General features: G+C 28.7%; 1 protein-coding gene across 2 annotated transcripts in view; it reads left to right on the forward strand.

Annotated features, from left to right (window-relative positions):
- Positions 1-12,649: 12,649 nt before the first annotated feature.
- LOC101511880 (uncharacterized) overlaps positions 12,650-19,596 on the forward strand; it is a 10,675-nt gene continuing 3,728 nt past the window's right edge. Inside the window, exons 1-7 of one of the 2 annotated variants that reach the window (XM_004516876.3) lie at positions 12,650-12,989; positions 13,505-13,548; positions 13,666-13,789; positions 13,889-13,982; positions 15,068-15,639; positions 17,064-17,331; positions 17,420-17,720. In XM_004516876.3, coding sequence (XP_004516933.1) covers positions 12,824-12,989; positions 13,505-13,548; positions 13,666-13,789; positions 13,889-13,982; positions 15,068-15,639; positions 17,064-17,331; positions 17,420-17,720 — 1,569 coding nt within the window. In that variant the 5' untranslated portion in view covers positions 12,650-12,823. The remainder of the gene's footprint in view (positions 12,990-13,504; positions 13,549-13,665; positions 13,790-13,888; positions 13,983-15,067; positions 15,640-17,063; positions 17,332-17,419; positions 17,721-19,596) is intronic. The other variant, XM_027331388.2, reaches the window with a different exon arrangement.

Genomic DNA, 19,596 nt, shown 5'->3' on the forward strand with positions numbered 1-19,596 from the left:
TAAATTTTGTTTTGTTTAATATGTTATTAGTCCCTGAAAAACTTAACTTTCTATTTTAGTTCTTGTAAAATAAAAACTACTTTTAGTCTCGGCAAAAATAATCAGTTTTAGTCTCTGTTCAAATGAAACATGTTTAATTTTCTTTTAACTTCATAATTAATTTTAGAATGAATTTTTGCAAGCATGTTTAGAATACTATAAAAAGTTCCTCAACAAAAATTAAAAAGTTTTTAACTTGGAAAAAATTAAACTTGAATTTGAGTCTATCTAGTGGGTAGTTTGAGTCTATTTGTGATGGGTTAGAGTACCACTTATACTTTTTATTAGTGCATTTTACTAATAAATACCATATATGAATTTCCTAAATGTAAAAAAATCAAGACAAAAGTAATTAAAATATGGATAGAAAAATCTAATTTTGAGCTCAATTCTTGTGAAAGAACTTTTTATATTGTTGAAAACATGCTTGCAAAAATTCATTTAAAAATATAGATATTGATTGATAGTGTGGAATAAAACTATGTGCATGATAATTTTGTAGGGATTAAAAACTGTATTTTTATTTTTTAGGAACTGAAATTGAAAGATTGAAACATATTTTCGTAAAGGAACAACTCTTTGGTATTTGCATAGCTGAATTTTTGAGGCAATACAATGGGTGAGTGAGCCAACATATGTGTTCAGTAAGTAAGAACTAATGCCTAGAGGTGCATAATAAACATGATATGTCCTTGGATTGGTGTGGTCATCTTTTTAAAAGACATTGCACTTTCATGTGAATTGATTTTAGTATTCATTCAATTTGATTGAAGATTCCTTAAATTATGATAGTACACTACCTTATTTTTGGGATTGGTAACCACTTCGGTGATAAGCTACTAAGTTTGTCCTTTAACTCAACATAGAAGCAATACACCACATTTAACGCAAAAGCTCTAATAACTTGTTGTGACTCCAATTTGTGTTTTAGTGTGTTCAATATTAAAATTTAAAACAAACACACATAAAATTCACTATCAGTAGCACAAGACTATGGTTGTCATACAAGAAATAAATGTGTGTTCTTCATAGTTTGTTAAAAAAGTTTTTTATTTTTTATTTTGTTTTGTTTAATATATTTTTAGTCACTATAAAATTTTAAATTTCAATTTTAATTCTTGTAAAATAAAAATACTACTTTTAGTCTCGACAAAAATAACCAGCAAGCAATTTTAATCCCTACTCAAATGAAACATGTTTAATTGTCCTTCAACTTAAAATTTTTTGAATAATTTTTTGCATACATCTTTAGAATAATATAAAGTTTCTCCGCAAAAATTTAAAAAAAATTAACTTAGGATGAATAAAATATAAATTTGTGTATATCTATTAGATAATTTGAGTATGTTGTTAATGGGTTAGAGTATCTTTTGTGCTCTTTATTAATTTATTTTGCTAATAAAAAATATATATAAATATTTTAAATGTAAAAAAATAAAGATAAAAGTAACGAAGATATGGACAGCAAAATTAAATTTTGAGCTCATTTTTTGTGTAAGAACGTTTTTATTGGTGTAAACATATTTACAAAAATTCATTCAAAAATATATATATTGACTTAATAGTAGGGACTAAAACTACATGCGTGATAATTTTGTGGTAACTAAAAGTTGTATTTGTATTTTACATGGACCTAAATTGAAATGTTGAAATTTTACTATGACTAAAAATATTGTTAACCTTTTTTTTTTTACCAAAAAACTTGTTAGAAAAGTTATTTCCATCACCCAAAAAACTCAAAGGAAGATCTACAACACTCTTTGCCCTATATATATTGGTTTCAAATCATAGTCTTCTATAAGAAAAATATATCCTAGTCTTCTTACAAGTTTTCACAATGTCTCTAGCAAAACAATTTTTATCCATTGTCACATTAATTCTTGTGTTGTTGATGAAAATAGAGGGAAATTCCACTTCTTCAATACCAAATGAAGTGAACAAAAATTCCTCCTCTACTATGCTCGAAGAAATCCGTGTGGATCAAATTTATCCTGGTTGTAGTACAACACCAGGAATATGTGGTCAAGGAGAATTTCCACCAAGAACTATGTGTTGTGGAAACCGTTGTGTGGATGTGACAACTGACAGAGACAATTGTGGACTTTGTGGATTTAGATGTCTATTTAATTTTCAATGTTGTAACCGTTTTTGTGTAAACATAAATTTAAGCCCTTTGAATTGTGGTGCATGTGGGAGGGCATGTCCTTTTGGAAGCTTATGTTTATTTGGGAGGTGTGCTTTTGAAATACCAGCACCACCACCGTCCCCTTCTATGTTACCAAAACAAAAGCCGCCAAATTAGTTAACAAACCACCGTCACAAACACTCCACATGAAATAATACCAATGGAGTAATTGATATGTATAATTTTATAATATAAGAATAATTGTGGATGATGTTTGAAGAATGATATTGTATTGTATGTTGAATTGGATTGTTATATATTTATGAACAATATAATATTCCTATATTGCATGTTGAATTAGATTAAATGTTTTCTATGATATTATATATGGGCCCTAAACAACATGAGTAATTGCTCAAATTTTTCTTTAAAAATATGTTGATTTATTTTTCTTTTTGAATAAACAAATATGTTAATTTCAACTAGTGTAAAACAAATTCTAAACATAACAAGCCTTTTGCGTAGTCACGCAAATTTTTCATGAAAAATGATATATGTAGGAATAGACAAGCTTTGAGGTCCAAGGTAGAAAATGAATCTGAATCTAGAACATTTTCATTGCATTTTAACCCTTGTTTCTTTCCTAGTATTTTGTGTTTCTACTTTCTTTGAATCCATTCTAGATTTCTTCAGTTACAAAATGTAATTATTTATTTAATGCTCTCTTCTTACACACTTTAATTCAAACTTCAAATATATTAATTAACTCTTTCTCTCTCTCTTCTTTTTCGACCTACCTTGTTTCCTAAACAAAAAAGCAAGAACATGAGAGATTGACAAGAACAAATCGGTTCATTTTATTTTTTCAATTGGTATCATTTTTTTCTTCATTTTCTTCTATTTTGCAATCGAGATCTGTTAAATGTATAATTTGATAGTTTATAATAAATGTCCAAGATGGCAAAAACAGAGGATCCACACTCTACATGAAAAGTATATAAGTGAAAGACTTAACTTTCTTTGTTTTTTAGTTGATTATTTGTAACCACATCAATGAGATTAGACAAATTGTAAGCACCAATATTTTACAAGTCAAGGTTGTTGGTTTTTGTATCTCTACCACTTTATAAACAATATTTTATACATGCCATTTTCTAAGGGCTCCATCATGTTGGATAGTCTTTTTATGTTGTGTTTACATATAAATACTTACATTTTATTGTTGCAATAAAGTGAAACATTTGCAAATACATTTGGAAAATATTGTTGCAATGATCATAATAGTAATGGAAATTATGCATCAATTCGTGTAATTGATTGTATTGTCACACCTTGTGTTGTTATTTGTTGCTACTCATTCTATGTCACCTTTGAGGTATTGAGTCATTAGTATTATGGGTTTTCATTTGTAAAATCTCTTATTTTTTTATAGTGGGTTTGATCAAAACATTTTTCACAAGTATGAACAATTACTTGTGTTTTGGTATGAACATTAAATGTTTCTATGCTCACTTCTCAAATTTCAATGGTGGAGTGAAAACAATCGAAATTCCTACTATATTGATGCTAATCTATTTGAATAATCACAAGTTCTTTACAACATAAGAAAATATAAACATTAGATTTTGGCAATGAACAACAAAATAATAGATATATAGCACATTGGTAAGATCATGGAATTTAATGAAAGATTTCACATGTTTCCATTTTGGTGTAGTGGAATATGGAATATTATTGTTGTGTTAAGGAGGCTTTTACTTGAGTTTTTTCTTGCATTAAGTTGTAAATGACCAAGTTAAACTATGTTGCTTTGATCAATATAGAATAAAATCTTGCTCTCCTTGAATTCTTTTTCCTATTTAGTCTAAGTGGAATGTGTAGCTTTGAATATTATTAAAAGTTCATCTTGAATATTGTATTTTGAACTAAACTAAGTAATCTACATATATTGAATTAAGTAGATTATATCATGTTAGTAATAAAAGAAAGCACCAAAATCGGAATGTGTTGGAAGGATTATTGAAGGTTTAATTAATTTCCCCAACATGGACTTGTTAGCCTCTCTAACTCACCTACCATTAAGACCACTATGGACTTGGACAAGGGTTTCGTTTGGCCCAATATAGCAAAAATAAATTATATAATATTGCCCATAGGTTAATATATCATTGGCCCAATAAAGAAATATTAAATTAATTAAGAAATCGTAAATGCAATCAAATATATGTTATAGGAAATACACAAATATGCAAAAGAAGAGATATTGATATTCCAACTAGTCATATTGATGTAAATTATCCTGTTCATATTTTGATGCTGAACTCAACCTTTCATATGAACTAGTATATGTGGTTGGTAATGGTTGATTCAATAGATACATTACTATCTATTCAATCAATATCACCAGTACATGTGATTTTTTTCATAATTTCATGGACAGACAAAAAGAAATTAGAATTACTTTCAATGCTTTTGATAATTAACTTAATTATATTATTTGAATTTAAAATTATTCTCTATGTAAATTTTACTGTCTTTTCTAGTAAAATATATTACTTCCAATTGTAAAAACAATAATATCCTTTTCTAGTTAAAAACAATTGTAAAGATGACAATAAACCAATGGTTCTCTGAGTGTTTTAAAGTCAAATAATTCTTAGTTTTTATTCCAAAATTGATGAGCAATCCACTCTAAATAATATTAAGGACACGCGTTATTGATTTTCTATATGTATCCCATTTAGAGTTTAAATATAAAAAAAAAAAAAAAAAAAAATTTTTTAAAAAAAAAAAAACTATAGTTGTCGTGAAGTTGACATGATGTTTGGTCATTTGTTTTTCCTAGATTAAAATAAAGAAAAACAAGTGGCTTGCCCCTTGTTTTTGCTACAAGTCAATACTTTAAATTTAATTTCCATAATGCTAGCCATTAGCCCATTGTAAAGGTTACCATATCAATGTATGCTAAGTCCTGTAATTAGTCATCCAAATTCTATCTTATCAATTACTTTACTATATATATACAAATAGCACACAGAATCATAGGCCATATAAGAAAATTAAAGATCAAAAAATCATTGTTTGTAGCAAAAGCGAAACACATTTTTTTTTTAATTCAAGAAGCTAACAACCCTAAAAAAAAAAAATGTTTTATATATCTGTTACAAATATTTGTCCTATATTATTTTTTGGTTTAAATATGATTTTAGTCTTTTATCTTTTACTTAGTATTAATTTTAGTCATTTATTGTTATTTTGATTCAATTTAATCTTTTATCTTTTATATATGGTGTATTTTAGTCTTTGTTGCAATCACAATAAGGTTATTACAACATCAAATCATTGAAATATATCTAGTATAAATTTTTTTAAAGAATTATCCATATTACCCAATAATGGACTTGGACTTGAAAAAATTCTTCTTGAATGTTTTGAAAGATATGTAAACTTTTTACGAAGAATGATATTTATCAAAGTTTATTGTATTTTCACCCTATTCTTATTAAAATTGCACACTAAATTTTACAACTAATCTAAAATTTGATATCAACAGTTCATGATAATAATTATTCAATTGTTTAAGAGTTATTATGAAAATGACTAAAATACCCTATTTATAAAAGATAAAGGACCAAATTGAATTAAAAAAATGATAAATAACCAAAACGAATAGTAAATAAAAGATAAAGGACAAAAATTATATTTAATTTTTTTTTAATAAAAATATGGGACATATTTGTCTTGTATTTTGTATGTATCAGTGAGAAATATTTGTTATGTGTATTTTTAATATTTATCAATGATAAAAATTTATCCAATATTTTTTAAATATTTATCAATGACAAATATTTGTTCGTATTTTTATAAGTATCAGTGACAAATATTTTATCTGTGATTTTTTAATATTTATCAATGTCAAATATTTGTCATGTGATTCTTCAATATTTATCAATGACAAAAATTTGTCTCATTATTTTGTAATATTTATCAATGATAAATATTTATTCATTTTTTTTAAGTATTAGTATCATATTTGTCTCGTAATTTATTTAATATTTATCAATGAGTGAAGATTTACGCTTTATATGTATCGTTGGCAAAATTTAAATTACAACCAACTTTAAAATTAAACTTATAGAAAAAAATGAAGATTTGACTTTGAAAAATACTCTTGAACAATAAAATAATTAAAGTAACATGCAAGCAATAAATTAAATAACATTAAATAAATAACTGAAATTAAATAGTGTAATTCAAATTACAGAAATTTGAATGGCTAAAATTAAGTGGCTGAAAATAAATAATACAAAATATATTTATTTATTCTTGTTCTGTCACAAAACCCCAATGGCCTACTTCCAATCCCCAAAGGAAACCATCAAGGGATTTTAAACAATAAAATATTTTAAAAACAGGTTAAACTTTAAACCTTTACAATAAAAAATCACTCTCCACACAAATGTGAGATATCACCTCAAATTTAAGAGATATTGATTCCCTTTGAATACAATTCATGGGAATCACACTTGATAATAAAATGATTCATATTTTTGAATCGTAACGGCTATAAAACAAGATTTTAATGAATTCAAAAACTATTTTGAAACATTTTATTTTATCCATTTTTCTAAAAAATGTTTGTGAATGTACGTGATGATATATTCAAGAAAGTTTTCTCTAGATATCCTAAAAACAAACAATACAAATAAGAAAAATCTCAAAATCCACAAACAATACAAATAAGAAAAATCTCAAAATCCACTGTTTGAAACACTTCTTTTTAGTTTTTGAAAATCATTTTATAAATCAACTTTAAAAATGAGTTTTTAAAAAGATTATAAAAATAAAATCTATTTGACTATCTAATTTTCGAAAATTATTTTAGAGAAGTGAAACAGAATAATAATTTAACAATCTATTTTTTAAAAATAATTTTAAAGATCAGACTAAAAAGACTAATTTGAATCTAATTTTTAAAATTTATTTTTTATATTTAACAATAAAAAGTAAAAAATTATATAATTTTAAAAATATGATAATTCAACTAATACACAATTGATTCATTGAGAAATAAATGTTTAAACCGTACAAATTCACTACAACATAAGGTTTTTATAATTTAATTAATATTAACTAAACTCTTTTTTTAATTTAATTGACTAATAAATTACAACTATTGTAGATTCAATACTTTCACTATTTTGTCAAAAATTATATGCTTGCTAATTATAATAATAAATATTTGAAAAAATTTCAAACAAAAATAATTTAATAATTAAAGAGAAAATGCAATTTTTAAAAGAAAAAAGAAAACAAATAGAACCAATTCTCATTATTATTCCAATGCTTGAGAGCGTATCTGTTATAATTGAAGGCGTAATGGTGAATGTGAAGGCATCTAAGGTGTACAAATAAGTATGTTAAAAAAAATATACAAGTAGATTTTGTATTAATTACAAAAAATGTCATTAATGAAAATGATATGTTTTCCGCTTTTTTTTAGTATCTTTTATTTGGAGTACAAAAAGTGAATAGTAAAAATTGAAAAGCAAAATATATTTAGAGTGTTTTGATTTTTTAATTTTAAAAAGAGTAAAATAGAAAATAGTTTCTAGAAACAGTTTTGCAAAATTATGTATTCAAACAAGTTTTTGATTTAAAAAACGATTTTTGAAAATTAAATCAAACAAGCCCTTAAAACTTTGATCTCTTTTTTGCTTTTTGCATTATTGTTGGTGATACTAAAAATAAGTGGCATTTTATAGTGTTTTTTAAGCGTTATTATAGATGAACTTTAATGTTTTTCTCATATACGCTATTATAATTCGATATAAAAATGAATTTAAAAGAAGTTTTTTTTATAACACTTGTGTTATAATAAGTGCTATTATAATATATTTTAAAAAAATATTGACCAAATCATTATATGTTACAACGTAAGCGCTATTATAGCTCAATATTAATATGAATTTCTAATAAAAAAAATTATATTATAGTTCAATATTATACTAAGTGCTATTATAATTTATTTATAAAAAAAAAGTTGACCAAATCAATTTCTATAACCATTTATAGCTCTCTCCTTTTAAAACGATTCAGGATATAAGAGAAGAAAATTAATCAAATATCAATGTGTAAACAGCACAAACTAAAACTATTATTTTTCAAATGACAAATGCATTAATATTAAACCATGAAAAATGAAATTAGTATAAAGTATAAATAAGTGTACACATAAACACTAAAAAAAGTTTAAATAAAAATATAAATATTTATGTGTTGAACACACAAACCATGTTTTGGTGATTTTGAGACTCACCATCCAACGAATCTAAGTAGTATATTATCTGAGTCATAAGATTGATGATAATCAAGACCTAATGTCTACACCTACACTCAATATTTAAATATTGCAGATTTATCTAAAATTCATTTTCAATATATTGTCATTTTAAATAACATTTTTAAAAGAAACTTCCCTAACAAAAAAGTAGCAAGAAAAATAGTTTCGTGTAAGTCAACAAAACAGAAAAAGCAAGGTTTCAGAGGAAAATAAAGAAAACTGGGAGAGAAGAAAAAAAAAATTCTGGTGGTAATGGGTTTGTAGCAAACTTGTTTCGTTTGGTCTACAATTTTAATCTGTTATTTCTATCACTGAATTTGTTATTTTAATATACAATCTTATTAGTTTTACCCTTTGAGAGTTACTTTGTAATAGTGAAAGTTCCCTTATACTACTAGGAAAACTCTGGTGTACCCATTAATTGTTATAGTGAAAGTTTTTACTAGACTAGGTCTCATGGTTTTTATTCTCACAATTTGAGAGAAGCTTTCCATGCTAAAAATTGTGTTTATCTCATATTTAATTTTCTTCCAATTATTGTTGCTTTATGGAATTGTATTTTCTATTTAACCATTTATCTGCACAAGTGAGAGAAAAATATTTCACATTATTGAGATAATTATCTCTGATTTTTTTCCAACAAGATTTACCATTAAACGTTTTCCTCCACTTTCATTGATGTTTGGGATTTAAGAATCTATAATGTCCAAGAAAAACATTTTTCTTACAATGCTCCAATCGCATCCAATTTGGACTATCTTCACATATGGGACATGCACATTTTCATTTGATACTATAACTTGATAGATTACCATAGCCAGAAAATTATTAATCGTTCCAAAATACCATTACTCCCAATTTGAAAAATTGTTTTCTATACCCATTATATACCTCTACACCTGTCTCCCACATAAACTTTAAGTCTTCAACTAATGGAGTCAAGTATATGTTTATATCATTTTCTAGTTGTTTGGGCCCATAAATTAACATATACAATATCATAAATTTGCGCTTCATACGTAACCAAAGAGATAGGTTATAAATAAGCATAATCACCAACCAAATAATTTGAGAACTACTTTGGATACCGTGCGTGTTTATTCCGTTAGTAGATAATGCAAGACGTAGGTTTCCTTGTTCTTGGCCAAAATCAGCGTAATCATTGTCAACTTCCACCCATTGAGAAGAATATGTAGGATGTCAAAGAATTCCATCAATAATCTATTCATTTGCAGGCCATCTTAAGTGTTTTGCATCTTTCACATTACGACACATGCGCCTGAATTTTGGTATTATCAAAAAATACCATAAAACTTTTGTTCGAGCTGTTGCTTTCTTCTTATATTGTGACGCACTACATTTGTGATACGTATTCATTACGTAATAAAATACAATCATTAGGACAAACATGTATCCTATCATAACCTATTCCAGTAAAACATAAAATTCGTTTGGCTTCAAAAGTTCGCCTAGGGAGCACATATCTTTAGGAAAAATATCTTTTAACAATGTTAGTAAGTCTATAAAACTCCTTTTAGACCACTCATTACTTGTTTTTAGGTTATACAATTTCAAGAAGACAGAAGCCAAAACAAGAAGAATAGAGAAGAACATGCGATGAGAGACCAACAACGAACCAAAACGACAAAACTGCCACAAGGGCGAAACCTCCACACAACGACGACAAAACGATGTGTGTTGAATAAGTGATGACATTCACTTTCTCAAAGCTGCAAATTTACAACTATGAGTGGTATTAACGCGTTACAGTTGAGGTTTTGTTTCTTATATTGAGAGGATTGATAAAGACAAGTTTCTTGTTTTGAGAGAAAACAAATGTTTAATCATAGTGATTATTAGCGCAAAGAGAGAAGGAAGAAAATAAGAATTTCTGGTTTTGAGCAAGATGAACGATTTTGTTATTTTTTATTTTTGCGAAAAAATTGGAGTATTAGTGGTAAGAGAGAACGAGCAACTAGTGTGTATTATATTTTAGGAGTGAATTGTTAAAATAATAAATTGCTATATTATTTTAATAATTTCCTTCTATTTTACAGTCTATTACATATAAATTAACAACTTCATTATATTTTGTAAATGAAAAAAAATAAGAGGGATTTGTTAACAAAATATACTGAAGTTGCTATAATTTGGTTTTTTTTTTATAATTATTTTAATTATTTTTTATTCATTAAATTAATAATTAATCATTTATTATAAAAAATTATAATAAATGAAAATAGATAGTCGCATGTAGGAAAGAAAAAACCCTTTATGTGGTCGAATCCCCGTTAAAAAAAAAACGATTATTTTGTATATAAGTTTTAATATATGATATAGTAGAGAAATTTGAATGGAAAAAAAAAAGATATGCTCCTTTCCACATTTCTTTTAAATTTTGAATAATTCTCAAAATTGTTTTTGATTATCTAATAAGTTAATTAATAAAAGTAGATTCTCTTTCCATTCATCTCAAAATATCTATGATCTCCTTTCAATTCTCACACTCAATTCCTTATAGAAAATTTTCCCTACTAAAAAAAAAAATCACGCATCAAAATTAATCACAGTCCATACTAGACAAAAGAAAATTAAAATAAATCTTATTATAAGAAAAACGTAACTATGTAAAAAATATTACACTATTTTCTAATCGGTTCAAATCACAATGATTTTATTATGGTATATTTAAAGTAATATGGCCAAATAATATCAGCGTAATTTATAAAAAATAAAACTATCATTGTGAGATTCTGGTCAAAATAAATTGAGAAATATGTTGGACGTACCCTAAAAAAAAGCATCTTAAAAAAGTGTATAAAAAATTGATTATTTATTTATTTTTGAGATTCGTGTTTATAATTTAACTGTATAAAATAATATTATTATCTTATTACATATATAATTTTGTAGATATTGTAAACATATTTTTAAAATAATATCAACAACAATACATTTATTCTAAAATATAAATATTTTAGTAAATATATACGACTTAAAAATTATATTCAATTTGATTGATTTGATAAAAGATTAACATGAAGACGGACTTGTTGTTAATGTGTATATTTGTTTACTTTTCTCTGTAAAACTAATAGAAATTTAAAAAATAATTTTAACATAAATTTAGCTACTTTTATCTTAAAGAATCTAAATTATAAATAAAATAAATAAATAAATATAGAGTAAATTGGATAAAATTATTACACAAAAATTTAGTATCATTTTATAAATAGATAATTTTTAAATTTTAATTATTTAGTTGTATAGACTAAATAAATTAGTTTAAATTCATGGTAAATTTTGAAAAACAGGATTACCCAATATATAGATATAGATTATGACTTACTTTCTTAAATTAGAGAAATTACAAAAATTGAATAAAATATTATAGTCAGTGATGTATAAAATCAAGTTTGAATATTAGTTGAAATTTTTTTTTGTCATATTTTATTTATTTTGTAATCAAATTTAAATTATTAGAATACAATTCCTCTGATAATCAGATAAAATAAAAAAATGTTTTATTAATTTTTTTATATATTTTTTTGTTATTGAATAGATAATAAAATTAATATTTTATTAATATTATAAACTACTATATAAAGTGAAATAAAATATTTTTACTAAAATGATTTATATCTTGTAATGAAGGAAAGTATTATTATTAAAAGATATATTGAATAATTAATATTTTTTGACTAACAAATAATTATTTTTACTGAATTAAGTAATTATTTTATCTTCAAAAAATTATATAAAACATATATTACTATCTTTGTCCCCTGATTGATAAGTTCGAAAATAAAAATTCTCTTAAAATTTTATTCAATCAATACAATTTTATTATCTTTTATTTTAAAAATAAAGACTCTAAAGAAATACCGAATAACATAAACAAAATTATAAAAATTCAATTTTTTTTAATCTAAATAAAAAATAAAAAACTCTATTCTTGTTCTTGAAGAAAAGATCTTAATATTACACCACTGTGACCTCCCTAAAAAAACACAAAAAACATTTTCTACACACGTGTCGAAAAATAGACGCAACCAACATTGGCTGTGACGTAAAACAAAATCACAGACGGTGAGAACAAAATGGCCCAATAACTGTGTTGATAAACACTATACTACTCAATCACAGTCCACAAGCAAAAGAGAAAAACCGCTATATATATAACTTATCAAAAAGCCAAAGCGCGAGAAACCGAAAGCGATTTGAGTGTTATTCAGAGACTCAGAAAGAGAAAGAAAAAAAAGGTTTTGTTAATTAACCGTAAAATCTCGCCGCTAAAGTGCGACAAATTTTTCGGAATGGGAAGTGAAAACAATACGGCGGCGAAAGGTGTACCGGCGACGGCGGAGAATGTAGTGGCGACGGTGAAGGAGATCGTTAACCGTACGGAACAAGAGATCTATGATGTTCTTAAGGACTGTGATATGGACCCTAACCTCGCCGTCGAAAAGCTTCTCACTCAAGGTTTTTGGTTTTTTCTTTACGCATTCGGATACTTTCGTTCTTGCATTGGAGTATCTTTTTCTTTTGTTTATTTTTTCAACCGTTTGGTTTTTTGTTGTTGCAGGGAAGAAATATTAGTTAAGATGATAAATTTGTTGACTACTTTTTATTTTTTTTATATATATTTGTGAACTTTGATGTTTTCTTACGCTTTTCAGAGAGTCAAAAAGTGATTTCTGAGTTCATTATAAGTTTTGATACATTCTCGTATTCTTGTTTATTTATTTTGTCATTGTTTATGATTTATGAATAGTTTTAGGGTTTAACGGACATGCACAGTTTTAAGCTGTCATCCGATGAGAATATTTCATATTGCCATGTAAGTCTCTATTGTAACTGTTTTTTTAAAATAACTACCAAATATTCGATTCTTATTGGGTAAAACTAGTTTAAATTGACAATGCATATCCCCTTTTCTTATAGTTTTATGATTTATGCATATCAAATATAATTGTAATACAACATATTAATTGTAGATACGTTTCATGAGGTGAGAAGCAAACGTGAAAAAAGAAAAGAGGTATTCTTTATATACATTGTTGATGTTGATTCATTAAGTTACGATAACATTGACAAGAGATTGAATTTGAATATATAATATATTATGTGATGATGAATAATGTATATGTATTTTTAGATGAAGGAGGCGATAGATTCAAGGACAAGGGGTAATAGTATGGGGTTGAGTCGGGGAGGAAAAATTGGCATTGGCAATGATCCTGGTATTCTGCAAAGTGGATTAGCACATGTGGCTTATAAGGGTATCTTCTTTAAATGTTCTATTACAGTTTCTGGTATACTGACATTGGTTTTTACTATTGCACTGCCTTATGTTGTTGAATGTGTGTAACTTATGCCAGAAAATGGTAAAGCAGTTGACAAGCAAGAGGTTGGGTCAGTTTGTACTTCAGTTATATCTTCCACAACTCATGTTGTGGACAAAAGTTCAAAAACGTGAGTCTTTTCTTATGCAATTTGTTGGTGACTGAAAGGATTCATAATTTTACTATTGATGGTTTGGGGTTTGATGTCAGTTTATTCCATGAGACAGTCCATGTGCTGTTATCTTTATATATTTGAGAATGTTCCAATAGTGATTTTGATGATTTTTGTTGATGGCATCATTTTCTCATAAAAAAAATAATTTTGTCAATTTTCTCTTTGTCGCTTTCTCTCCGTTTTTTGTTCTGGTTTTCATTTTGTTTTTGGAAAGAATATTCACGTGACTGTCATTGTTCATATGTCCATTATCATATTGTCTTTGAAAACTTGAGTGGCCCCATTTGAATCATCAGCAATGTTGTCGATTGCAAATCGCGGTATGTTCAAATTCCGCTATGCAGCAGTGCTTTAGCACCACTATAGCCGCTATTTGACACAAACTTGTACTAAATAGGCTATCGCGAAACAATAGCATTTTGCTCAAACTCCGCTACACTATATTGTTATAGCGCCGCTGTAGCAGCTATTCAACAACACTGATCATCATGGAACTTAATGTTTGATGATTGGAGGAAATTGTATACTTAATGGATGTTTTACCATTTTCCCTAATTTAGAAATTCTCCTCTTGTGAACTGTCTTTCCCTCTTGTTTGTGTGTTTAATTTAGACATGCTGAGAGTTGCGAATTGCAATCAGGAGTTCGGTCGCATGTTATTGACAGCCACCAAACTTTTTATGCGTTTTTGTGTATGAATTAGTTAGTTATATTTTGGATAACATAAATAATCAGCAAATAGTATACTAATATCTGATGGGGTAGTCTTGAAATTGTTAGAGTTCCTTTCATCTGTCTAATGGACATGGTTCACAAGTTCCAATCATGGAATCAACCGTTTGCAAATGCAAGGGAAGGCTGCCTGCCTGTAGACCGGCAATGGATCTGACCTTTCTACGAAATCTGCTATGTTGGGGTTGCTCTTTTTAATAGTGCACTAATATTTCTGTTGTATGTTTGAGTTTAGGCCTTGCCAAATTACTAATATGAAATGTGAAAGTATTTACTTGCCTTATATATTTTTTTAAATTTTGGTGCAGTGATTCTTTTAAATCCGATAATGGAAGACAGTCATTAGGAATAGGTGTCTCCATGTCAGATACTGCCCAAGTGTCACCAGGACCTCAACCCTGGTCGACAGGTGTGAGTAAAGGACATCTTTCAATGGCAGACATTGTAAGAATGGGCAGAACATCTCAAGATGCTGTTTCTCATAACCATTGTAATTCCTTAGGAGTTTCATCGTCTGGAAATTCAGAGTCCAGTTTGAGTCTGCACTGTCAAAATAGTTCTGAACAACAAGGTTTTCATGATGAGTGGCCTGTAATCAAACAACCATTCCCTGGAAATCAACAAGTGCTAACGTCTTCATCAAATGCTAATGGTCTATTTGAGCATCCTAACTTGCATGGTACTGCTGAAAGTTTACACAGGAACTGTGAATTAGATGCAGCCCAAGTTTCACGGGAGGAGATTACTAGTGGCAGTGCTATTTCTGAAACAATTGAATCTGTTTCTGTATCTAACAACACTGGACTAGGATCGCATGCCAACTTTAATTTAGAGAATACTCCTACCTCCAATTTTCCTACTTCTGATGAGCATCATGAAGGTAACTATTCTGACTCTGGTTTTAGATTTAGAATAATCTTATTCTTTATTGTGCTTTAATTTAAATTAATGATTGCAACATGGCATTAAATATTATTTGCAGTGCATCAAGCTGAAATAAAATTTAGAAAAACCTACTTCTGTATGGTGTTAGTGATTAGGGATCTTAATCCATTGTTGCAACATTTCATGAATTCTTCTTTATAGCAAGTGATTATTTAATTGGTACTGAGTATACAGTACATGGCTATGCTGATTTATGAAGCAGTGATTGTTCCTGGGATTCATACATAAAGAGAGAATTATAACTAAACAATTATAATTTATACTTCTTGAGTTGAAAATATTTACTACTCAAAGCAATTTAAAATTTCTCACATGTTATTATGACAAGTTTGCATGCATATAGAATGAACTGTGTGTTTCTATATATTTATTTAGAAAATATTGATTGAAAAAAATGGTTTTGGTAGTTGATTGTATAGCTTTCATAATTACATTGTTGCTGGAAAATACTTTGATTTAAAAAAGCTTATGAAGGGTGCCATAAAAATGTGTCTATTGAAAAAGAGGAGTTAGTATGCATATTTTTGAGTTATAAATGATATGCATGATGAGGCGACTATTGTTTGAGTCCATGGAGGGTACCAGGAAAAGGTTAAACTTATTATGAACCATGGAGGGGTAACAAGAAAACATTAAACTTATTATGAAGGAACATATTCAAAAGAAAGTTTTAGAAAGTAGAAACACCCATTTAGATGGTGGATATGGACTGAAAGGGTTGGTTATGTGAAACGCACATAAATGACTCCACAAGAAACTTGACAGTGCAATACGATATGAACATGGGATGCAACAAATTTTAAAGTTATATGATAATGATATGATACGTCAGGGCTATTAGACAAAGAAACTGTGTAAAATTAACATAAACACTTGAAAAACGTTTTGAATTTTGCATGAATGATTGTAAAATACTACCATAGTGAAATGCTACCATTTATCTAAATATTGTGAAATTCTCATTTTTTTTATATATGGTAACTTCAATAAACAAAAGTAAAAAGTTATAGAATACAAATAAAGTTGGAACATATAAAGTGTCAGTGATGTGTCCAAGATGGACGAGTTCAGGAATCATCAATGCTTTGTATATTATTAGACTGATAAAAGGTTACGAAGGACTGGGAATAACTTAAGGAAATGGGTTTATTACTTTGGTTTCTGATAGAACACATATTTATCAGTTTTTGCTTTTCATAAATGATCATTTTTTTTAAAAAAGAAGCACAAATGAGTAGGCAATTCAATATTCACACACAGTATATATTTTTCGCCCTTTTCCTCTTTAGGAGCAGCCGAGCAGGTAATGAATTTCCATCATTCTAATTTCTAATAAATTGACTAATGATGTCCTTGTAGGTGTGTCACCTGTTGTTTTGGATCTCCAGCAGCTAAGTATGGAAGAATCCAAACTGGAAGTGCCATCATCTGAGGATTCTTTAGTGGTTCTTCCAAATCATTTACAAGCCTTGGCTGCAGAGTGTTCACATTTGAGTTTTGGTACATACAAGGGTAGCAATAACTCTTCATCTTCTGCAATTTTTGCACATAATAATCTCTCTAGAAGTGGCTTAGAGATGAACTCTGCAGCTGTAGATGATTCTTTGGCCCAGTTCCCGGATGCCAGGCATTTTCTTTTCCGTTTCCAACTTATGATATTATCAGCTTTGGCAATTGCAACTCATTTTCATTTTGTGTGTTTTATTGTGTACTAGTTCTCTAAACCATGGTGATGATCAGCGTGGATTTGATACTGTAAAGAATGGTGGTGAACAGCTTGGATCTGATGTTGTTCGGCTAGGAACATCAGTTGATAAAAGTTTTGACTTTCTTTCAACTCCTTGGCAAGAGCTTGTGAAACATACTGTTTCTGAGGAAACTCTTGGGCATCAATACAGCACTACAGCATCTATATCAGATCCTAGTTTGCAAAAATCCCACTGGCCGACTCCTTCACTGCCTTTGAAGCAACCGGGCTTGCAGAGTGGAAGCCATTCTTCATTTCCGGGAGAACTGGTGATACTATTGCCTTTCAAACTTGAGTTCTTTAGCTTGGTTTTCCTAATGATATTTTGTTAGAACTGATGAATAAATAAAACATACTTTTACTGAATGATACAATTATTGCAACATTATTATTGATGAAATCCCTAGGAGTATGTTACACTGAGTTTGAGTTACAATGTTACATAGAACTGCAGTAGGCACTAGGCAGTTAAGGAAAGCCAAAACTGCAGTAGGCTGTTTCATGCTTGACAGTTTCTAATGACACGGATTTGAGAGCCCAACCTCTCTTTAATCAACTGAATTCCTAACACAGTAACTGGCTGCCTTCCTTACCCAGTCCTATTGTAATTATTTAGTTTAAATTCATTACAGTCCTAATTATTCAAGCCCATCCTAATTAGTCAGGCTTACCGAAGTTAATTAGACACGCACCTTACATTAGTTATATAATTGGATGTCCACTAAGATATTACTTTCGTCAATGTTACAAATTTTCCAATTATACCAAGGATTATAAGGGGGAGTAAACACATAAATTGCAGGATTATGTGCATATAAGATAGCATAGATAAGAAAAATAAGCCTTAAAACGGAACAGCCAACATCACTTCCCATTTTTAGGAAGGAGCATCTTTGTTCACATTGGATTTGGAACCTCCACTCATATAGACAATGAAGAACCTCCACTAGAAGTACCGCTAGATCCACTAGATGACATCTTTAAAAGTTCAGTGACATGAAAAAACTGAGAGGGAGAGAGAGCCACAAACCAATAGGAAGAGAATAATAGACAAAACAGAGACCTGCCATTCTGGATCAGAGAATGTGAACCAGCTGCTCCCTGATCAACAGACCCACAATTCTTGAACAAAAAAGCATAAAGTCTATTCTGCAACAGAGATGAAACAGACAGAAACTTTGCCACATGGACTGAGTTTGGGGTTGGCTGTTGGATGCACAACTCAGAATTTTGCCAATCTGGTGCGTTTCTGAGTTTTGTTCGGTGATTCTACACCAATCTCACTATGCAGCTATTTAGGTGTATGCGGCATTAGTTAAAAAGGGCAACTTGGTGCTATGATACTCCTTCCATGACAGGGTCCCAGGAAGGTTTGAACCTATTGAAAAATATCAAAATCTCATGTTATAGAGATAAAGATCTGAAAAGGTGTAAAGAATGGACATCTCACCTTACAAGTTGGTTTTTGTAAGGATAAATTTGGTCCAATTAAAAAGAGAAGACGGTTTCACAACTTATATATTGGGACGCCCATTATGCACACACCAAGTCCAAAAGTGTTGACATGAGGGGGTGTCTCAAGTCTCACATTAGAAAGAGAGGACTTGAAAATAATTTATAAAGTGACACCCTTACCTTACAATCCGCTTTTGTAAGGAGGAATTTGACCCAATTTAAAACCTAAAACAACCCGATGCAAATCTTGTGGACAATCTTATCTTAGCATTTGCAAGAGACTGTTTCCCATGATTACAGCAACTTCTACAAATGTTATGTGTTAAAACCAGTATTGTCGAATTGCGGTGATAGTGGATATCGGTGGCAGAAATTGAGCATACTGCCATACAAAGTTCATGGTGTGGCGGGTTTCACATGGCGGCCGCCACGAAGGTAATGACCATGGCGGCACAACGGGAAATGGTGGAAAAAGCCCAAAAATTGAAAAATAACCCTAAGAAATTTGGACTTTGGTCACCCGACCCGAGCCCAAATGGATTAAAAATTTGAAACCCTAACAAAATGGCTCTATTTCTTCTTCTCCTCTGCTTGTGAGACACCTACTGCGACTATTCTTCTCCCTTTCTGAGGGTGCGACTCTTTTCTTCCCTGCTCTACTTTTTTTTTTTTTTTTTTTTATTTTCTAAA

This window comes from Cicer arietinum, chromosome 5 (genome assembly GCF_000331145.2).
Source record: "Cicer arietinum cultivar CDC Frontier isolate Library 1 chromosome 5, Cicar.CDCFrontier_v2.0, whole genome shotgun sequence".
Lineage (NCBI taxonomy): Eukaryota > Viridiplantae > Streptophyta > Magnoliopsida > Fabales > Fabaceae > Cicer > Cicer arietinum.